Genomic DNA, 21,884 nt, shown 5'->3' with positions numbered 1-21,884 from the left:
GATAGTGTGGACTGAGATACGGGACAAGACATGACTCCAGTGTCCGTGGGTATCGTGAATGCAAATACACCATGCGTCAATTACGGAACCTCCATTATATCCTCGAAGACTGGCAAATTCAATCTCATGCAACTGGGTTCTAGTTCCTAACTGCCACCTTTTTCGTCGTCGACATCCGTTTCTTCGACCACAGTCAGAGAAAAGTCTGGCCAAGAGCTGGCTCCACACGATTCTCACCCAGTCGCTTCGCCACTTCCAACGCTGCCTTCACGAATGTAGGAAAGTCCGGCTGCGCCAAGTTGGGAGCGTACAGCAAAGGTCGCTCTGCGAGGCGAAGCTCTTGTCTCGTGGCAACTGCGCCCGTATACGTGACGTGATCTAAGCAAAAGTTTGCTGTTGGCTGAGGGCTGTGCTTGGACGTTGAATTGAGGCTAGACTTGTTCTTCGGGAGCTTGGAAGCCGAGTGGACTGAGAACAGCCGCGAATCAACGTCAACAACATCCACTGATCGGAGAATATATTCGTGCTTCTTTTCGACCATCCCGGGGGTGCTCTTCTTGCTTTCTGTCTCCGCCGCGCCTCGAGTTCCTGTACCTTCACTTTGGGTGACAGCATGCTGGATGCGTTTGTGCGCGTCCAACAAACTGTGATGGACCTGCAGGGTGAGAAATGGTAGAAACACCCAATCTGACGAACCGCGGGCTTGTGCATTGCCGATGTAGCCACGCAAGGCATTGATCAAGAGTCGCGCAACGTCGGTCTCGGCAGATCCAGGGTATACGAGATCTTGCTTGAGCTGCTGAGTGAATTGCACGTCGATGTCGTTCTGTGGACACAGCACCGTAAAATGAGTTTCATGGTGAATGGCCGCTACCCGAATGATTTTGAGTCGAGGTCGCTGTCCACCGACGGATTCGCCTGCGGTAACATATATTTCAAAAGTCGGCAAGCCTTTCGAGGTTGAAATCGGTAAGAGCTCCAGGCGCAGTATCGCGCGGGCATTTTTGTCTACATCCTTCGAGGCTTCCAATGGCGCTTGGGTCCAGGATGCCATGAGCGCAAGGTGCTGTGCCAGGAATGGACCTCCTCCCACGAAGCGTTTCATTTCAGTCTTTTGTGTTGGGGCTGGCCGCTCTAATAGTGCTTCTCTTTCATCTTCACCATCTGCATCTTGGGCTTTCGATGTAGTGTCAGAATGAGGCTCATGGTTCACGACATTCGATGCATTTCTCTGAACCTGGGAAAAGCCATCCTCCGCTCGTTGGTTCTTTGTTGATGGATTGTGCTCGCGAATCTCAGACTTTTCAGGTTTACAACCTCGTGCTAGGATAGCGATTGTCGACCCACCCTGCCCCTCCGCTGAGCCAGTGGTGTCTTTATCGACACCACCTTCAACTGCTCGTGGAAGCTTTTGTATCAAAGCCTGACCAAACCTAGCGGCCATATCATAGTAGAGTTCTTGTCGGTTGCCTGTATTGTGAATCCTAGTGCTTGGGTCAAATGTCTCTCGCAAACCTTGCAGAAGTGGTGCGAGTGCAGCAGTCTTGCGAGTAATAGCTTTGGAAGTCTTCGAACTCGGGGAACTAGATACCAGCCTCGCCCACTGGGAATGATGTAATATCGCAGGAAATTCGGACGGAGTTGGGAAAGGCTGAAGCGCAGTTGCTGATATGCCCATCGGTGGCCAGATGGCTGACTTCTCTGAAAGATTCTCTGTTGGAACAGAAAGCAAGATCTCGCGGCGAGCCTGATCAGCACCACGGGGGTTGCCAAGGTGGACAATTCTGATGCATTGCTCGTCCATCCCAATATTCAAGCCTTGGTATTTTCGTTGGATCGATTTCAGGTACGCGTTGAGATAGTCCTTCGAAGCGGGGTCTTGGTACATGGCATACCGAGATCCCTTCAGTTGTATGACAATTTGTCCCAGATTTTTTGTGTATCGAGAAATCCTTTGTAGTGCTTGCTGAGCATTGGCTTTGGATCCCATCGCTCTAATCCTGCATTGAGACGGATAAACATCGAATTGAACATCTAGCTCCTCGGCGATTCTTTTCAAAGGCTCACTAGGATGCATCAACAGGTGGTCGAGCTTGACGGGTTCCCGCAAAGAGAGGACCATCTTCGACTGTTTGCCCGGAGGAGCGGCAGACTCATCTTGTACTGGAGTAGTAAAGCCCCAGACTTCTTCGACCAAGTACTTGATGATTTCCCTTTTGTTGCACTTATCGAGATCCTCTGACGAAGAGAAGTTGCCTTTGCGCAGACGGATGTACTTTTTCAATTGCGCTTTTTGAAACCCGTTGGCCAGATGCCTTTTCAGGGCTGTCCATTCGTGCTTTTCCAGCTGTCCGCGCATCTTGCCAACCAAGGAACGAACCTGCTCAATGTTCTCTGCCAGCTTCTGCCCGCTGAGCGGGACGTTCTCCGAGTCGATGGACTCCTGTAATGTACTTCCTAGCATCTTTTCCGTTCCTTCGTCCTTCGGAACTTGTGGTATTCGCCGATCTCTCGTAGGGAGGAGCAAAACCTCTGCGGGTTTCCCAAGGGAGTTGACACCGAGTTGGGCGGTTGGTTTGGGCGTCCATTTGCGAAAGTTCAGGCGTCGGACACTGGGCCGAGGTGGGCTTGTCGGATCGGGTTGTAAATTGCTTTCAGAGAAATTTTTATTGTCTTTGTCGTCGTCGGCGACTGCCTCGTGTATCAGCGGGTGTGTCGCTGCACTCTGCCATCGTCGCGGTACACAACGGTTGACGGACTCTGCGGCTCCTGGTGAATTGAAGTTGGCCCTGGCAAGATTTCTCTGGCATCGCAGGCAGACATGGACCGGTTTGGCCGCACGAGCTAACATATATGTCGTGCATTAAATGACACAGCTATGGCCGATTAATCGAAGGAGGGAAACTGAAAATTATTTGGCAGTAGATTGAGACGCAACATATTCTCCCGCAACTGGAAAAAAGTGTCGCCGGGAAATAAACTGCGAGACTGCTCCAGTCTCACGTGCGACTCGGCTAGATCTCACAATGACTAATCAGAGTCAAGGGATGTTCGACCAGTTACAACGCTGAGCTGCGGCAGTAATCAGAAGTATTGACGTCACCGTTGCAAAAAAAAGAAAGAAGCACTAAGCCAAAACAGGTCTGGTCATTCAGGTTGAGATGAATGCCTGAAGCATCGTTCAATCGAAATTAGAAGTACTTGTAGAAACGGAAGAACGAGAGAAAGAAATAGAGAGATCATATACTCGGTATATTCCTCCGTGAAGAAGCGAAGCTCAAATCATGCATATACCCACTCGCCCATCGTCCAGCTAAGTCACGCACCCCCCTCCAGGTTCGCAAAGCCAATCATCTCAAATGCTTGGAGCACCTCCCGCCCAGTGTTAGACCGCATCTAACACTGCCTCATGTTTCCTTCATCAAACATTCTCTTCAGCAGCTGCCACGGGAGCAAAATTTAGGACTGGGAGAATGGAGTCAGACCCTCGGCAACCTCTGTTAGAGATGGGGCAAAGGTTCCAGCATTAGTGGTAGCTCTTTCGACTATTCGTAAGGCTGGGGTGCTGAAACCATCGACTCTCGTAATCCATCGTTGCCACACACATCCAGCAACCGAAGTCGTGCTGCTGATAAAAACCCAATCTAACGAGCGCACAATGAGAACACTCATGACAGCGGCGGAAATGACTGACGACCCACCCGCGCCCGTCATCACTCTCTTTCGCCCGCCCATTCTACCAGTGAAAGCCGGCTGACAACGCGTCGTGTCTCGACAAAGGGGAATTCCGTGACTTGAAGGCTGCCCGCCGACACCTGGTCCATAGGCAATGCTCACCAGACTACTATTACCCTTCCCGTATGCTCACATTCGACGATAGCACGCGCCATCGCGAACAACTCAGAGGTCGAAAGTGCAAGACCAAGCAACCCCTATCGAAGTTTGTAGGTGTCACGACTCAGATGCGGTACTACTTGGGGCAGGAATGCAAGGACTGGTCAAACGCACCATTCGAGCGAAAAAAAAAAAAAGGTTCCAAATGTTTGCATTGGCATTTCGTCCGGCGCGCCAGTCGAAATGGGCATGGCCAGCCGCCCAGGCCAACATCCCAAGGCTGAGCCTCTTGCTCGTCCTGTATCCCAACCCGCATCGTGAGACCCCATGTTCTCTAATACCATGAGGACAACAGACTCCCCATCTCAGAAGAATCGTCCTGTGAGTGCAATATGCGGAAGGATTTCGCGAGCAAGGATACCGTCAGCTCTCGCGTTACTTCAGTGAACTCGGACGAACAGCCTAGGTACCGGTGTCCGCATTGTGGGGGGGTTGCGTTCAGTCGACCTTTCAGCAGGAGGAGGCACGCTTCTCGCTATTGCCAGCCACGGGTCTATACTCATCTTGGGGCAGAGGATAACAGCCACGCCAGCAGGTTAGATGGAGATACAAGAGGCCAGGACCCCCACGCCTCGCCTCAAACACAGATCAAACATCGAGAGGGAAAGAGCATATTTCAGGAAGCGGTCCTGCCTAGTGATGATGTATCATCTTACTCGGACTTGCCAACTCCGCAAATCGTCCCTTAGGTCAAATTCGGTAACCTCGTTGTAGTCGGGTCGATCACGCCGTCGATGGTCCTGCTGACTGGCGTGGACCTGCTGCTCGATGCTCGATCGGCCACTCACGGAGCTCGTCGCGGCTGTTTGCAAGGTGGGAGAGTCTCGACTTGATCCGCGTCGGTGCCCGTGGCCGTGGCCCTGCCCGCCTGCGGCCATCTGGGGCGTCAATAGTTGACGCGGAGTGACGGGTCGTCTTGGCTCGTCGCTTGAACTGCTGCCGTTCTCTTCGCGCGAGCCGAGCCGGGTGTGCTGTTGTTGCTGCTGCTGTTGCTGCTGTTGGTTGGCCTTGCTGCTCGACGACTGCGGCCGTTTTCCGTCTCCTCCGGCAAAGAGGTTCTCGATCAATTTATCCGGGGGGAGTTCTCCGGCTTGACAAGCCCACGTCGCCGCCAGTGTTCTGCGGTAAATGTCCTGGGCTTCTGATAATTCTCGCGTTTTGCTGGTGATGCTTGGGATATCGTCTCCTTCTCCAGCCTCGGTAGTTAAGACTCCAGCGATGCCTCCGACGACCATGGCCGACCTCAGTGGAGGCGCGATGAAATTCGAGTCGCCCTCGGTCTGCCTCATTTTGATCCCAATCTTTAGCGTGCTGTTGACCTTGCTGTCCTGCAGTAGATATCTCCTAGTAATGCTCCCGTCATCGGCCTCATCCTGCGGATCGCGGTCCGATGGCGACAGGTCCGTGAGGCGAGTGTACTCGGCCAGGTTGAGTTTGACATTGCCCAGGTGAACGCGCCCGCCTCTTCCGCCCTCCTGGAACTCCTGCAGTACCTCAAAGTGGATGTCACACTCTTGGAGCATGCCCGTCTTGTCGATGGTCAGGCGCACGGGGATCTCCTTGCAGTAATCCCATGTTGCTTTGTGTTCTTCGATGGGCGCCTTGTCGGTGCGCCCGCGATGCTCGGCCGCGTTAGACGACGAGAGGTGCCACCGCACGCATGCGGTGCCGTAGATCAAGGGAATATTGGTCAGGTCGATGATGCGGAGGGTGAGGTCGAATTTGGGCTAGAATAACGAACGATTGCCGCCTCTCGATCAGCATTATATCCATTGTTTGTAAGAAGAAGAGAAAATCAGCGATGGGAGGTGGGAGGGCTGGTCAAGGAAGAGGAACTTGCCACCTCGCGGCGGGGGCGGCGCATGGCATATCCATTACATTGCATACCTTTCGATTCTTGGGGACTGAGAATGCGAGATTGATCAGCGCTTGCTTCCGCAGCATGTTCCTCACAGCCAACATAGAGGAAGGTGACAATCAAGATGGTTTTCCACGGCGACCACCACGATGACAATCGTCGTCATCGTCATCACCCAACCCATCGATCAGCCAAAAAGGGAGGGGAAAAAACGAAACAACTCACCAAAGGCCTGCATGGTGAAGGAAGCGCACGGGACGTCACCTTGTTTTCACATGAGCAGTGGCCGAAGAGCGAGAGCGAAACAAAGCCAGATCCACGTCCGTGAGCGAGCGAGAGAGTTTCGTTGTTAGTGGGTTCCTTCCATTTCCGGCCGCCGGCCGCCGGCACCGTGTCTGTCTGCGCGTGAGAGAAGTTGAAGGAGAGGTCAACCGGAATACGCAGAATTGCGTATCTAGGTAGCTAGGCCATGCGAGACAGATAGTGATGGAGGGGAGGGGAGCGGACATGGGACGTCGGATAAGCTTGTGAGAATCTTGTTGCAACAGGGAGTTTGTTTGGTTCGGTAAGAGCTGGGTCTGTGTGGATGTGCATGTGGATGATGCAACCAAGCATTGAGCCAAAACCGAGGAGCCAGCAAGTCAGCAAACCACCGGGCCGGACGGACGAAGCGTATTACCCACCGAGCACGCCGTCCATACGAGTTGCTCCGAGACATTCCATTGACGACTACACACACACGGACCAAGAACCATTATCATTTGCAGTATCACGACTGCCCTGTTAGTTTGGCGGTCCGCTCACTCTACTCCTTTGCTTCCGGTCTCTATCTATGTATCCGTCTACCCGCGGAGTAATCTATGTCTAGCGCCCCCCTAGCCCTCAAAACCCCCGTGCACGGACACCAAAAGTCTTGCCCTAATTCTAGTAATAATATAGACTTGGAAAAGATAATAACCCCCAATCCCTCGGCCACAGCACCATGCTATGCCGTGACCCCGACCATGCCGAATCTCCAGTTAAAACTTGTGCACTTCTTCCTTGGTGTATCCCAGTTCTCCGAGGATTCCGCCCAGGCGGCCCTGCGTCCAGCCAAAGCCGCCCTTGGCGCCGGCCACCGCTTCAATCATGGCGGGCGGCCCGCTGACGAGGACCTTGACGTTCCGCTCGTTCATCTTGTGGGGCATCGCCTGGCTCAACATGGCCTTGTTCACGTACCCCTTGTGGTAGAGGCCGTCGTTCTCCGGCGTGGTCTTGCTGACGGTGTAGGTCCTGGTGAAGCGGTCGGGGAACTGCTGCGCCAGTTGGTCGAATTCGGATTTCAGCAGGATATCTTCCTCGGTGTTGTTCGCGTAGACAAGCGCAATCTTGGTCTCGTCCGCGGGATTGTCGAGGATCGCCCGCGTCAGCTGGTAGATTGGGGTGATGCCGGATCCACCGGCGATGAAGGTCATGGCCGAGTATTGATTCGGCTTGTAGTCAAACTCGTGTAGTGGCTTGAACAACATCGAATCCCCCGGTTTCAGAGAGTGCATCTTGCCGGATCCCTTGCCGTTGGGATACTTCTTGACCATGAACGTCACATATCCGGGTTGGTCTTTGCACGTGATAAATCAGCCCCAAGGGTCCATTGCAGCGAAAGAGATGAAAACTCACCGTTGGCGCTGACGGGCGTGTATGGTCTGAAGACTGGAACCCAGGCACCCTCAGGTGTATGTCTGGTCAAGAGAGAGGCTGTACAAGAGTCAGGAGATCTGGCTTCCCACAGTCGATTGATGGCTCATACTTACTGACTGGGGGGATGCCGGTGATGGATGAATCGTCAGGTAAAGCAAATGTCAGTCTCTTGACATTGTGATTGACCATTTCAGCCTTTTCGAGCTTGAGCTCCGTGAAGCCCTTCCAATCCATCTTCTTCAAAGCAGCCTTGGCATCCGAAGGCGGTGATTCGGCATGAACTGTGTTAAAATGGAAGAAGGTCGTGCTCCAATAATGACAGGCAGTGTAGCCAGCTGTGGCGCCGATCGCTGCAACACCGGCAGCCCTGAGTGAAGGACGGACATATGCTGACATATTGATCCGGTTGACTAGAATGCTGGAGAGCTAGAGACAATGTCCGATACTGTCGAGCGAGAAATTAAAAGATGCTGTCCCTGATCGAAAAGAAAGGCTGTAAAGTAGCCCTTCAGGGGGATGACGGTAGGTACCCCTAAGTTGAAAAATGCCCTCAAATCAGTGAAAGAAGTACCCGAAACCCCCAACGCTACAATGAAGAGAGAGATCCGCAAAGGAAGACAAAGACAACGGCCCAGAGGAAACCTCGAATATGACAAAACTCGGTGGGAGGGAGAACGGTAGAATCCTGAACAGGTTGTTCGATATTTTTTGGGTGAAAAGGGAAAAGCTACGACTCAGCACCTGTCGGCGGCCGGTCAGACGAGCTCCGACGCCCAGAGCTGATTGGGCGGGAAGCTGCACGTGCCGGAGGATAATTCCTCGAAAAGGATCGACAAAAGGCCAGGCCATTCGGCCCTGCGGATCTAAAAATACCCTGCGACCAGCTGCTGCTTGGCACAGCCTTGGAGCCTTTCGCCCCCTTTTCCCCTTCTTCCCTTTTGCCCGGACCAAGAGTTTGCTTCCAGCCTGCAAGGCTGTCATGGAGAAGGGGAGAAAAAGGAGTCCTTTACAAAAGAAAGCCTCAGCCTTGTCTCGCCTGATGAATCAGGGTGGTTCAGCACGCCTACTTGTGGCTCGTAGTCCAGGTTTCATCTGCGGACAGCTTGTGTCGATATTCTCTTATTGATGGAGCTTCGACAGGTACACCATGAGGAGACTGTGCCATGACTGATAATATCTTTTTGGACAAACGAGGGCCTTGGGCTTGTCTCCTATCGCACGATCAGTAATTGCTCAAAGCAGTAGCCTTCCGCCGCGGATATATACAGTCAAATGCCCGTTAAACAGCACACACTTGGTGAGAGGCTTCATAACACGCTCGAGTTCACCGAACGATGGTGATTCCCCAAAGAGGCAGCCACTTGCCTTCTTTACTCTTTGTATCTCGTCAACCACTTCTACTGAAGGTAGTGACACGCCCCGTTACCCCAACTCTGCATGCTGTGTTGCTCAGACAACATTCTCGGCGAAGATGTCTAACAGTGAGAAGGTGACATCGAACAGATCCTTGGTCAGTTGTTGCATTGTTAATGGGACCAGCACCATCCAAAAACACATTTCGCATCACCCCATTTTGAGGCGTACAGTTGGAAAGTGGCACAAAAGGTCCCTAGAGGTCCACGTCGCACGTGGTGGCCTTCGTGCACATTCCTCGCTGACCGCCTTGTACCACTAGAAAGGCGGACGCGAAGGAGCTTTTCTCATCGCGCCGACCGGATACCTTGTCCACTGGCGGCAATCAATAGCACACTCAGTCACTCATCTGTCAATTTTCGGTGTCAATGACTAAGACAGTTGACGTTTCTCGCAACATTGTTTACGCACGTCCTGAGTGCTGGAAAGTGCCGTTTCCGTTCGCACTCTTTTGGTGTCATTGAAAACTCTGTCACACTGGTAGCTGAATGCGGGTGGGCTCAGCTGAGATTGCAACCAGCAGCTCACTGGAACCCAGGCAGTCAGATGAAACATAGTAACCGTAGTGCCAAGCATGAGACTCAGCGGCAACCAAATCCGCGCAAAGACGTGACACCTCACTTGACTTCAAAGTTTGAATTTGATAACTCGAAAGAGACCTGGCATGGCCCTAGACCAATAGTAGTCACCTCAGTGTCAAGACGAGGCACACATTCATAACAGTAATCTAGATGCAATTGAGGAACCATTAGTCGGACAATCAGTGCCTCTGTCGGTCGTCAGTTGCGGTTGCGCAATGCAGCCAAAGGTCTGGTGGACATGACCATTTTGGGATGGTTAGGCGCTCGGAGATGTGCACAACAGGCATGCATAGAAACAATGACCTGATCCCCAAATAGATGTTTCAGCGGTCCCGCATCCTGCGTGGGTGGGTGCTGTGTATCGTCATCCTTTCATGACGAATTTTTGGTTGTGTTTTATTTTCCTAGCAAGATGTCAGAGGTGAAGCCGTGTCTGATGATCGACGGTGCAAAGCCTCACCCTAAGCGTTGCAAAAAGTACCCAGTACGGCAGGAGTAGCAGGTACTTTTGAGCCTCGGAAAAGCAAGTGGCCCGAGGAAGGCTCGGTCTATCCACGTGATCGGACTGAGCGATATGGTTATGCAGGGCCATGCCAAGTACCCAGTAATCGATAAGGCGATAAGGCGATGAGGCGATGAGGCGATGCGGCGAAGTGGCCACGCCGGTCCTTGTTTCCATCGCTCATGCACGTGCACCGCCACAGGCCACGACGGCCACGCCTAACACAGGACAGGGACCGCCTTGTTTCCAACCTCGCTTTCCCCGGCCATCGATCTCGTCACCATCTTACCTCTCGATGAACTTTTCCCTCTTTTTCCAGCACCAGCACTTGTCGTCACTGTTTGGGATCCCTGGGCTGAAACACGCAGCTTGTCGATCTAGAAACAATGTCGGCGGCTGCTGCAACAAACTTGTACTTTGCGTCTCCTGCACCCTCCAGCCAGTCCGTCCATTGTGCAAGTACTTGTTAGGTGGGCACAGCACCAAAGCTCGTCACATGATGCTAGATGGTCAGGTCAAGAAACGTGTGCAGCCAATAGGAGGACGTAGCAGGGATGGTGAGATAAAGTACCACACCAACGTTAGTGACTAGCAGCCAATGCTTTTGCAGAAGTGCCTTCCGACGAGGGATCACCTCAGCTGTCGTCCACCAGCTAACTCGGGCGGATTGACCACAACCAGTCATCTCATGTCAACGACTGGTTGAGCATTCTTGACCGTCCACCAGTCATCAAACCGCCCGAAGCCAGCCAGGCATGAATTTTTGAACTTGTGCGGTGGACAAAGCTTGTGGGGTTTTGGATTCTCTTGGAGACCCGAGACCGAGAACTCTGGAGAGTTCAAAGGCTGGCTTGTGTGTGCTGAAACAAAGGGCCTCGTACCACCAACTCGGGTCTGCAAATCGCATTGTCGGGCGACTAAGGGCTCCTGATCTCTTGAGACAGTTGACCCGGCCGTGGAATACGTAAAGCTTTTGGAGTTTGTGCATGTGTCTACGAGTGCGCCAACGGCGAGTACAGTAGAGCTCACTCTTACCCCAGCCTCCGACGAGACCACGCACCCGCTACGTGAAGAAGTGCATCCAGGGATCCAGGAGCCCGGTTCCATGTCCTACCCGAACCATGATTGACCAAGTGATGAGATTGAAGGCTACTTGGGCGGCCGTAGCTGATCATCACCGTGCCTCACGCCAAAAAAGTGCCATGCATTTACGAAGGAATCCAAACACCAGGGCCTTGAGCCGGGCACGACGGGCAATCTGAAGGCATCTTGGGCGGCCTTGGAACAATCAAGCAGTCTTCTAGAAGTGGAAATCATATCGAAGCACCACCTCGTCTCGGAGGCAGCCGTGTCAACGGCCAGGCTTGCGAGGGTTGCTTGCCAGTGAATTTGGGGGAATGGAGATATTGACCGTGTGCGGCTTGCTGATCCAGACGCCATGACGGGGCCAGGACCAGGAGGCTGGATATGGGCGGAAGTTGGAAGATGTCGGGGCGGAAGGGGGGGGGCGTAGGGCGAGGCCAGGATCAATTTCCGCACACGTCTATGACTACGTGTTTGACGAAGCCTTGATCAAAGTTGATATTGGCAATCATATGGTGGTGCGCTTAAGTGAGCATGTTTGATTTCAAGCAAGATGGGCGTGCTCGAGCAGGCCACCAGTGGCATGGCGAGGATTGGGGTGGTGAGGGAGGGCGAGAGGAGCGTCTGATCTTGCATATGCAGCTAAATCAATTCCGTCCTTGTGTCCTTTCTGTCCAGCTCGGAAGAAGGGGCTGAGCTGGAACATGCGCGAGACTTTTGATGATGACGAATGGCCAGTGGCCTGCAGGGCCCAGGCACACATTGTCTTTGTAGAGTCGATGTTCCGCAGGGACCAGAGGGTCGAACGTGCAGTAGCGCAGATGCAAGTTGCAGGTCAGGTTCTAAGGAGCAGGATCAGGTTCGTGTTCAGGTGCCGGTGCTGGTGCTGGTGCAGGTGCAGGAGAACAGGCCCCCATCCATAACCGGGACGCAATGCAGCAGCCATGCAGCCGCATTGGGCGAGTACCGATTAAGTGACTTGTGGATTGCTGGCAAAGAGGCAAAAAAGAATCCCAAGAGGAAAAAGTGGAAAAGTGGAAAAGTGGAAGCCGGGCGGGGCTGCTGGATGCTGGATGCTGGATGCTGGATGCTGGATGCTGGATGCGAGAAGAGAGAAATGGGGAAACCTTGATTCTCGGCCTCGCCTGCACCAGACTCTCTTGAGACTCTCAGTCGGGTCTTGACTTGCCTCTCAACTTACCTCTCACTTGCCTTTCACTTCTCTCTCTTCCCGCTGCGCCTCGTCGCTTTTTGCCCTCTTTTCGCTGTTTGCCGAATTCGCCTCTTTTTCGCTTTTCCCTTCTCGCCTCCCTTCTCCTTCTCTAACAAGGACACACACAGGACGAGGTCCTGCCGAGGATGACTGATTTGTTCGTTCGCTTCCTCCCTCGCTCCATCCGGAAACACCCCCATGGCGTCCCATGGCGTCCCATGGCGTCCCATGGCGTCCCATGGCGTCCCATGGCGTCCCATGGCGTCCCATAGCATCCCATTCTCGCTCATCCCTCCCTCCCTAGTACCGAGTAATGATGCCTCAGGCCCATCCTCGTAGTCCCCTTCTGCCTCTCGTGTTGCTGATGGAGGGTGGAAAGAGAGACCCATATCCACAATTTTTCTCTTGCACCCATGTCTCCATCCAACTGCATACCGCTTGCTGCGCCTGACCGGCCAGGTCCCCCATTCTTAGCTCTGCCGTCTCCAGCCTATCACTTCCATAGATGACTCTTCTCCCTTCGCTGGATATAAGGTACGGCTCTCTCCTCCTTCTATCTCTTTGCCCTTTTCGTCATCCCCGCCTTCCCGCCCTCTTCCCTCTATCACCACCACCACCACCACCACCACCACCACCACCTCCTCTTCCCTACCACTTCATCTCCGAACCCTCTCTGCAAGGCGCGCACACTACTTCCCTCGTTGGGACCGCCCAGAGATACACTTCCATCATCCGCAATCATTCATCCAATTTACCCTCAAACTGTCTTTACATCATCTCTGATATTATCTCGTCGCTTCTGCCTGGTCAGCCCTTCCCTCCCCGTCCTTGTCGAATGTCTCTGTGAGAAAAAAAAAAAAAAAAGAAAACAAAAAAACCCCCAGCTTCTTCCCCCGTCTCAGGAAAGATAGAATCGTCAGAAAAGTCCATTAACTCATAATGCCGACGATATTATTGCCCGCCTCGGCTGCCGCCTTTGCGCCGCGATCAACTTGCAACGTGGTCCTCAACACAAAAGTCGAGCCATGGCTGACGGCCACCCTCAAGCGAATCAACAAGATCAAACGACCGCTCAACAGTGTGCCTCAACACACCCGATGTCTGACCGAGACTCTGTCATCGCCCAATGCCATCTGGTCACTGTGCTCATTAATGGTGCCCAAAGCGCCCGAGTCAGAGTTAAAGAAAGATCCGAATCCTCTGGTGGAAGCCTTGTTCAACTACCAACTCATCCACATCGAGGCCTATGTCGTCCACGTCGACATGGTTTCGCAGAACGAGGTTGCTTTCAAGCTGACGACAGACACCATTGATTCGCTGGTCGAGTATCACAAGGAAATCTTCTCGGTCGACACCAACGCCAACACCTGGGACTGGTCCGACAAGGAGCAACAGCTCAAGAAATTGCAGGAAGAGTTTGTACAGGCCGCCAACAAGTTTGTCTACCGGACGAGTGCTCTTGCTCTGGAGGGCATGGAGGAAGATGGTGCAGGCGAGCTGCTCTGTGGCCGAAGCGACGAAGTGCGCACCGCCATCATGGGGCTTTTCGTGCCTCTTCTCCCTCCACCCCCGAGGATTGTCGACGTCATCCGCCCTACTCCTCTGCTCCCCAGCTCGACCGGCACCGAGCAATGGTGGCCGTCACAACACCTGCAAGCCATACAGCCTGCCCCGGTCGAGGCATGGAAGATCGTGCCTTCAAGCCCAAGCCCTGTCTCATCTTGTGATTCACACCACAATATTTGGTCGAGCGTGGGCGTGAACGAAATCCAACTTCCGTCCCCAGCCCCCTCCTTCAGTCAACCTTACTCAACAGCGGCATACAATACGTCTCAATACTACAGCGCCCCTGCCTACAGCTCTCCAACCACAACATCGTCATTCGCGCCACTTCCTCTGCCAAGCATGCTCACTCCGCAGCCCTGCAGTACCTCGGCGGGCCTGAGCACCTTTGGGTGGGATCGTTACCAAGAATACACGATGCCGTATGCCACGGCCATGTAATCGATATCGGAATCAGGAACATCCCCTTCCGTTTCGCCTGCACAAATATTCTTCCAAGGTTGATGGCCGTCAACCAGCTGTCTTCATAAGAACATCACCCAGTCGGCTGATCAGAAAGCGGCACGGGTCTACGGGAGCAAAGATCTTGAGCATTTGAGCAAGGAGTTATTTGATCGAATTTTAGCGACACAAGGATACCACTCTGCATTTGACACGGGACTATACGGGACACGGGACATGGGATAATATTGGGACAGGGTTGATCTTCCAGCAAGCGTTGTGATTTGTTCTCCCTTTTTTTTTTTGGTTTTTGCCAATCTCCTATGTTGAGTATTAGTTTGGGTTTTGGACTATACATCAGCGGCAGGTCTGTCTGGATGGAATACAGAGATATCCCTGGGTTGGATACAGTCCCGCATTTTCGCAAGATCGGAATGCCTCGCGGCAGGTTTGCAAGGTTGGGGATACACGCTGGGATCTCTTTTGGCAATGCCGTGGTGACATCCAAGGTGTTGCAGTGTCCGAGGCGAGTCCTCTGCGCTGCACAACTTTATCACCTGTTCCTCCTACATCTGATGGTGCACTGGTTGGCACTGAAGGGAGTGGGAACAGCGGCAGGGTGGTGAGGCGTCGCGTCTGGCATGTGACGACTGCTGCCTTACTGCGCTATATCTGTTTGGAGGTTTCAAGGACCTGATCGGGGTCGTGTTCGATGGCACGCCTGTGGCGTGTGCGGGCTTCCCATTTGGGTCTGTGACTTGAGTGGGCGACTACGAGAACTGTCTTGGGTACCTCGGATACGATGGAGTGTGGTTTATAGGGTCATCTCCTATATCCTCGACCTGGTGTCGAGGAAGCTTCCTCCACTGGCTGGAGAGGAATCGGATGCTGGATCTTTTGGGGTGTAAGCCTCAATACATAAAGATAATCTAAAACAAATGCGAACATCTTCTCTAGCTCTTCACCTCTACATTCGCTGCCTGGTCGTTAGTTCCTCGTTTGTTCCTCTATTTCACGTCTCTCGCAGGTTGATCTCACCGCAGTCTCGAAAATAGAGACAGTTGTAGTCCGGAATAGATAGATCTCAGTCTGACAGCCCCCTTGTGAGTGTATCTAGATCGGAAAAAGCCACCAGGCCATAGGCTCTAAAGAGCCAGGGTGACTGGGGGCCGAATGGATGTCTACGTACGAGTACCTAGGTAGGTGCTCCATAGAGAGCGGGTGGACGGCTTGAGAGGTGGCGGGCATACTTAAACCTGGGAAGTGTAGCCGACAGCCACACTGAGAATGGTGCTGGGTACTGGGTACTGGGTATTTAGTCCGCAGTTAGCCACAGGTACAGTAGAAGATTAGGCTCATAGGCTAACGAGCCACGCCCCGGACTCGCCTAAAGGCGCCTATGACGATGGCCTGGTGGCCCTCCAAGCCTCCTGAGCATCCAGTCTGGTCCAGCCCAATTGAAGCCCGATCGCCTGTCCCCCCCCCCCCCCCCACCACTAAGACCAGCCGTGTACCCTGTGTCTCCCTATGCTTCCCAAAAGTGCGCCCTCCCTCCCGTCATCGTCACTTTTACCCTCGACGGGGCGCGGCACTACCATGAACCGGGGGAATTCAACCACACGCTGCTCAGTCATCATAAACACCTTCTGATATCAGCGATGGTGTCCCATTTACTACTTCAAACTGCTGTCCCGACCCCTTCCCACGCGCATTGACTTTCTCAAAGGTCGAATCAGATGCGGTGTCACCAAGCTCGCCGTCCTTTCCGTTAAGGACTGGCTCCAGCTACATCCCGCCCTCAAATCGCAGTGACGGCATATTTCGTTGCCCCTCATATGCCGCAATGTCCACCGCATGAACACTCCCTTGTCTGTACAGCTCTTCACTCACAAGCAGGCAAAGCTTTTCAATTGCACAATCGTTCCGGGAGATCCGCTCCACGATGGTGAACCTCCACGAGTCCCTCAAGGCTCTTGCCCCCTGCAAATTCTCCGACGTCCCGCAGAAGCATGAAGAGTTAGATCCTTTCTTATCCGACCTCTTCTCCCAAGTCCAGACGATAGTCGAGTCCATACCTATCCCCGATCTTGACCCTTCACACCGCCATCGCTCGCATACCACGGGCTCAATCGCCGCCAACAATGCTTCCGAAATGTTCATCTCGTCTGCGCGGAGCCCTCCTCCGGCTCCAGAATATGCGGCCCTACAACAAGAGTGGGGAAAGCCGATAAAGCTTGCGGCGAAAGAGAACCCGCTGGGTATAGCGGTCTACAAATTATCTAGCAAGGATGGAAAAGGCTCGTGGTTTGCTCGAAGGAGTGTGCATGAGGGGTTGGGCTTCAGTCGCCTCAAACGCGGGTTTGAGCGGGAATTTCCAACTTCGCTCGCTGTCCAAGGCAAACCCGGGGAAGGGAATATCAGAGGTATAGGTGCGGAAACTAGGGTCGAAGAAATCACAGTGCCGAACCACGGGAAGATCGAAGTATACCGCCTCAGTGCTCAATTTCCAGGACCTACAACTCCACGTGATTTCGTCACTCTTCTGGTTACCTCATCCAAGGCAATCAAACACCATGGGGAGTCTCACAAAGCGCCTGATCTGGCTCCACGCCATTACATGATCATATCTAAACCGTGTGACCACCCGGGGACGCAGCCTAGGAATGGCTTCATCCGTGGCCAGTATGAATCGGTAGAGTTCATTCGCGAGATTCCCAGAAAGTTGAAATCCACCATGTCATCGACAGATTTGGGTCATTTCAGCCACCACCGAGCACCTTCACCGTCGCTCGAGAAAGACATTCTAAGACAGAACGCAGAGAAGCGGGTAATGGATGCTGACCAGCTCCACCTGCAGGACTATAGGCACTTGAGGGTCGATACTCACGGCTCAGGACTCAGAGAGCCTTCCCCAGGAAGCAGAAAGAGGAGCGTTACGGTCGATGCCCCTAAAAGTCCTATCAGGACCCCGGATCCCGCCGAGCCCTTTGACCCCGAAGAGAACCCCGTTGAATGGATCATGGTTACTCGAAGTGATCCGGGTGGCAGCGTTCCACGGTTTATGGTTGAGAGAGGCACTCCTGCAAGCATCTGTGCAGACGCCTTGAAATTCCTGGACTGGGCATGTCAAAGAGAAGACGACGAGGATGACGTTGACAGAGCTGAACATTGGCCTAATAGCCAGCGTCGTGCAAGCTTTGCCAGCTGGGAAGCCAACGGGACCCTTGCTGGGATTAAGGAACACGAAGAGAGTCTTCAGGTCATTGGGCAGTCAACGCCCAGTACCCCCAAGGCTTCCGCTACTTATGCATCACCATTGACCAACGGCAATAACAGTGAATCCCTGCTCGATACGCCGCCGTCGCCTTCCCATATATTAAATGCCGTGACCGAGACCAGTAACTCCTATACTCCACAGGCAGTTCGCGAACATCTACCTCAAATTCGAAACAATGACGCCGAGGTTGACCAATGTATAACCAAAGAGGAAATCCAGCAAGGGGATAATCCAGATGGTGACGACGATGACACCTCTACAATTTCAACCACTTCATTTGCCTCTGCCGACTCACATCTGACGTCCGAGGAATCACCTTCGGTCTCTTCCAAATCTCTGTCAGAACAGGCTGAGAGCCAACTCCTTCAGCAACATGACAAAGAAATGGCCAAGCTCTCGGAACGCAAGGCTGCAATGGATGCCAAATTTGCGAAACAGCGGGAAAAGCTAACCAGTCAGGCCAATAAAGACACCGAGAGAGAACAACATGCTCTGAAAAAGGCCGAGGTGAAACACCAGCGTGAACTCAAGAAACATGAAGAAAGGTATCAGAAGGAGGTGGCCAAACTGGAGCAGAAGAGAAAAAGAGAGGCGAAGAAATTGGAGGAGAAGAAACGCAAACAGGTTGACAAGGACGAAAAGTCACGATTGACCAGAGAACGGGACGAAGCAAGAGTCGAACTGGAGCTTCTGAAAAAGGAGCAGGAAATGCTCACTCGCCAGATCGGAGAATTGCAGAGAGAGAACACCACACTGACAGCCCGGATAGGGAAGCTCGATGGAAGCGCAACTTCAGTTGACAGTCCACTCAGCGGCACCACTAGGTTCAGGGCCATGACGATGGGACACGAGAACCGCGGACGGAGTTCCAGTCTGATATATCGGAAGAAGGACAAGGGGGAAACGGGCAGCCAGCATTCATGACAGCCGGATGTACAGGGGGTATACCTTTTCCGACTATTATTACCTTGAAGGAAAAAAGTTCACTGAGGGACGCGCCAGGCAAAGTATATACAAGGACAGGTCTGGCAATGGCTGGCTATATTCAGGGAACTTCATGTCCTCTTGGTGCCGGACTTTGAGCGAGGAATGATTCAGTCACTGATGTGTATATATGCAATCATTGAATCTTGCACGGTCGGTCCTGGTGGCGACGCAGCCTGACACGGGTTTCCACGTGACGCACTTCATCCCCATTGATTTTCTAGGGCGAGCTCGTACCCGTGAGCTTCCACTTCATCTCGCCATCCTCTTCAACCAACATTCCTGGGTTCGAAACACATCTTCCACAATTTCCTGATGGTGCAAAGGCGTCAATTTCGCCATGTTATGTATAAAAGATGTTATCGCCCGTATCATCTGCCCTCCGAGCGGACATTTCCGTCGTCCATGGCATTGTTTTGTCACTAGAAAAGTGAGGAAAGAAGCTTAGACGGTACATCCACATCCTCCGAATTCATAGATCTTGTTCAGAAGTCGTATCAATATGCCGCTACCTCACTCTAAGCCCATGCCACCGTATTGGCTCTCGTACACTTCCAATCTGTCGAAACACCGGACGACCGAGGACCTCCCTCAAGAGGCAGACGTCGTGGTGATCGGTTCAGGCTACGTCGGCGCTGCATCCGCCTACCACATCTTGGAGAAGGACGACGCTGGCACGCGACCGTCGGTCGTCATACTTGAGGCCCGAGACGTGTGCTCGGGGGCCACGGGACGCAATGGCGGGCACCTTAAGCCCGACGTTTATCTGAATGCGGCTATCTACGAAAAGATGTTCGGGCCGCAAGTAGCTGAGGAGCTGACAAAATTCGAAGTGCAGCAGGTCATGGACGTCAAGAGAATGGTCGAGAAGGAGCAGATCGACTGTGATTTTGAACTCACACGCGCCATCGATGTGTTTGTGGACCGTCGAGTAGCCGAACCCACGATCGCCGCGTATAAGGACATGAAGGCCAGAGGGTACCGTTTCCCAGATGACCTCCACTTCATCCAGGATCCGAAGAAGGCCGAACAAGTTTCCGGAGTCAAGGGAGCACTGGCAGCCTTCACGTTTACAGCAGGATCTCTCTGGCCGTATAAGTTGGTCTCTCGTCTTCTGCGCCGCTGCCTGGAGTGGGGAGCGAACCTGCAAGCAAATACTCCCGTCACTGCGATCTCGAGCTCACCCGGCAGCGATGGCCGGTGGGCTTTGAGCACTCCTCGCGGCGAGATCAAGGCAGGCAAAGTCGTCCTTGCCACGAACGCATATCTCTCGACGTTGATGCCTGAATTTCGCGACAGAATCACCCCAGCAAGAGGAGTCGCGTGTAGGATTGCCGTGCCGGAGCAGGGAAGGATGGCTCCTCATCTGAACAACACCTACGGCATCAGGTACGGGCCTCAAGAGTACGATTATCTAATCAGCAGGACGGATGGCAGCATAGTCGTTGGGGGTGCAAAACAGGTCGTCCTGCAGAACGACTCCTACTGGCGTGACAACATTGATGATTCACAATTGATGCCCGGCGCCGAGGGATACTTCACTGGGTACATGCAGCGGATGTTTCACGGCTGGGAGGACTCCCAAGCACAAGTTACGGACATTTGGACGGGCATCATGGGCTACTCTTCAGATCTCATGCCATGGGTTGGAGAGATGCCTGGAAGACCCGGCATCTTTGTAAACGCAGGCTTCACTGGTCATGGAATGCCGCGAATACTCGGTTGTTCTGTGGCAATCGCGTCGCTTGTCCGAGGGGATATAAAACACATGAGTCAGACAGGATTGCCGGCGCCGTATTGGATCAGCGAGGAAAGGCTGACATCGAAAAGAAACATCGCCCGTGAATATATGGCGGGCTCTCGACCTTCACTATGAGCGGGATAGCGAGCTATGCCTGGAGTCGTTAGCTAAGTGGCCAAGTCCATCCACACGATGGGATTGGACGACCTGTTTCAAGCTTCTACCTTTGCAATCTCAGGCAGCAGCAGACCCCGTGCTCCGTCTATAAAAATGCTCAGTTCCCTGACGAAAGGGTTGGACTCTGCACCCATCTTACCTACTAGTTTCCTCATCGCCCTTCGGTTCTCTGCCCTCCAATTCAAATCTGTTGAACTCTTGAGATCTGTTGACGTCACGGCAAATGGCTCCGACTGTGATCCATATTCAAGGTCGCGCCACTATTAGCACAACTGCACAACGAGCCGTGCTTGACGTCCACGCATTTGACAACGGTCCAGACAAGAATGCAGTCTCTAGCAACGTGGTCTCGACAGTAAAAAGCATCCAGGCTGATCTGGACCAACTCTGCCCACGACTTGAGAATGGAGTTATATCGCCCTCAGCGCCAGTGAGCTTCTACTCAATCGCATCGCTTTGCATCTCGGCGGCCGACGAATACGACAACCGCGGCCATCGCCTGGAGAAGAAACTCTACACTGCCGGCTCCAAAATCGCCATCCACTTCCGCGACTTTGCCTGCCTGGGAGAGATGGTCGTCCGTCTGTCGCACATGCCACATGTCGAGCTGAGGGGCATCAGCTGGCACCTCATGGACGCACAGAAAGCGGAACGAGATGAGCAAGCCCGGCTGCAGGCGCTGGAACACGCTATGTCGCGGGCGCAGGCATACGCACGGACCATCGGTCGAGAGAAAGTCAGCTGTGTCAAGATTGACGACATCGAGGAATCCTGGCCCACGAGCCGCGTTAGACAGACTGCGAGGAGGGCGACCAGCGCTTCGACGTTCGGGGTGGGTGTGGGTATCGACTTTGAGCCGCAGCTTGTCGACGTTAGTGCCACGCTGTCTGTCGAGTTCCACGCCGAGTAGCTGCTGGTGACTGAAGCTGCACTCGAGCTGAGCAGCCTAGGCCAGTCCTCTATGAGCAGGTGAGGTGGTAGAAAGGCGACTACTCTACAGTCTTTTGTCAATTTGATGGTCTTGAGACGTCTTAGATACTACTTTTTTGACACTTTCTTAGAGACGAGACATGACTAGTATTATATCGCGTCTCTGGATAGAGGTTCAGGTGTCAATGGCGGATTCAAATAGTCCTTAGCAGTCTATCTCTAGTCGGTTCGACGTTCAATACTACTAGTACTTTTCTAAGTCTCTATATATTCATTTCCCACTTAAAATTACTAGGAGTAATATATACTAGTAGTATTTTTGAATTCTCGAGAAGATAAAAACTAAACTTGTGATATATAGTGTAGCATAAAAATATAGAAGAATACTAGTAGTAATTAATACTAATCTTTACGAGATTAGTAAAAAATTAACAGCGAGAAGAATCATTCGGAATACTAGTATCTTGTTTCTAACTATATACGATGAATAGGATAGGACTAGTATATCTAAGGTCGATACCAGATGCAGAGAGTCTATAGATCCTACTAG

The 21,884-nt window shown here is 52.9% G+C and overlaps 7 protein-coding genes across 7 annotated transcripts; 4 read left to right on the top strand and 3 right to left on the bottom strand.

The window, feature by feature from the left end:
* Positions 1–193: 193 nt before the first annotated feature.
* On the bottom strand, positions 194–2,851 carry A1O5_12502 (uncharacterized protein; the record flags this gene model as incomplete). The annotated part of the gene is made up of 1 exon (XM_007753071.1): positions 194–2,851. One exon carries the CDS (start codon positions 2,849–2,851, stop codon positions 194–196), a length of 2,658 nt encoding a protein of 885 aa, XP_007751261.1.
* A 1,690-nt stretch (positions 2,852–4,541) lies between these two features.
* On the bottom strand, positions 4,542–5,838 carry A1O5_12501 (uncharacterized protein; the record flags this gene model as incomplete). The annotated part of the gene is made up of 2 exons (XM_007753070.1): positions 4,542–5,621; positions 5,782–5,838. 2 exons carry the CDS (start codon positions 5,836–5,838, stop codon positions 4,542–4,544), a joined length of 1,137 nt encoding a protein of 378 aa, XP_007751260.1.
* A 933-nt stretch (positions 5,839–6,771) lies between these two features.
* A1O5_12500 (uncharacterized protein) lies at positions 6,772–7,825 on the bottom strand (the record flags this gene model as incomplete). Its single annotated transcript, XM_007753069.1, has 3 exons — positions 6,772–7,349; positions 7,409–7,486; positions 7,543–7,825. The coding sequence occupies 3 exons, from the start codon at positions 7,823–7,825 to the stop codon at positions 6,772–6,774; spliced, it is 939 nt and encodes a 312-aa protein (XP_007751259.1).
* Positions 7,826–13,160: 5,335 nt separating this feature from the next.
* A1O5_12499 (uncharacterized protein) lies at positions 13,161–14,225 on the top strand (the record flags this gene model as incomplete). Its single annotated transcript, XM_007753068.1, has 1 exon — positions 13,161–14,225. One exon carries the CDS (start codon positions 13,161–13,163, stop codon positions 14,223–14,225), a length of 1,065 nt encoding a protein of 354 aa, XP_007751258.1.
* Positions 14,226–16,167: 1,942 nt separating this feature from the next.
* On the top strand, positions 16,168–18,426 carry A1O5_12498 (uncharacterized protein; the record flags this gene model as incomplete). The annotated part of the gene is made up of 1 exon (XM_007753067.1): positions 16,168–18,426. One exon carries the CDS (start codon positions 16,168–16,170, stop codon positions 18,424–18,426), a length of 2,259 nt encoding a protein of 752 aa, XP_007751257.1.
* A 562-nt stretch (positions 18,427–18,988) lies between these two features.
* Positions 18,989–20,362, top strand: A1O5_12497 (uncharacterized protein; the record flags this gene model as incomplete). Its single annotated transcript, XM_007753066.1, has 1 exon — positions 18,989–20,362. One exon carries the CDS (start codon positions 18,989–18,991, stop codon positions 20,360–20,362), a length of 1,374 nt encoding a protein of 457 aa, XP_007751256.1.
* A 265-nt stretch (positions 20,363–20,627) lies between these two features.
* Positions 20,628–21,314, top strand: A1O5_12496 (uncharacterized protein; the record flags this gene model as incomplete). Its single annotated transcript, XM_007753065.1, has 1 exon — positions 20,628–21,314. One exon carries the CDS (start codon positions 20,628–20,630, stop codon positions 21,312–21,314), a length of 687 nt encoding a protein of 228 aa, XP_007751255.1.
* Positions 21,315–21,884: the final 570 nt, after the last annotated feature.

This window comes from Cladophialophora psammophila (assembly GCF_000585535.1).
Source record: "Cladophialophora psammophila CBS 110553 chromosome Unknown aczJe-supercont1.34, whole genome shotgun sequence".
Taxonomy (NCBI): domain Eukaryota; kingdom Fungi; phylum Ascomycota; class Eurotiomycetes; order Chaetothyriales; family Herpotrichiellaceae; genus Cladophialophora; species Cladophialophora psammophila.
This window is presented reverse-complemented; position numbering and strand designations above follow the sequence as displayed.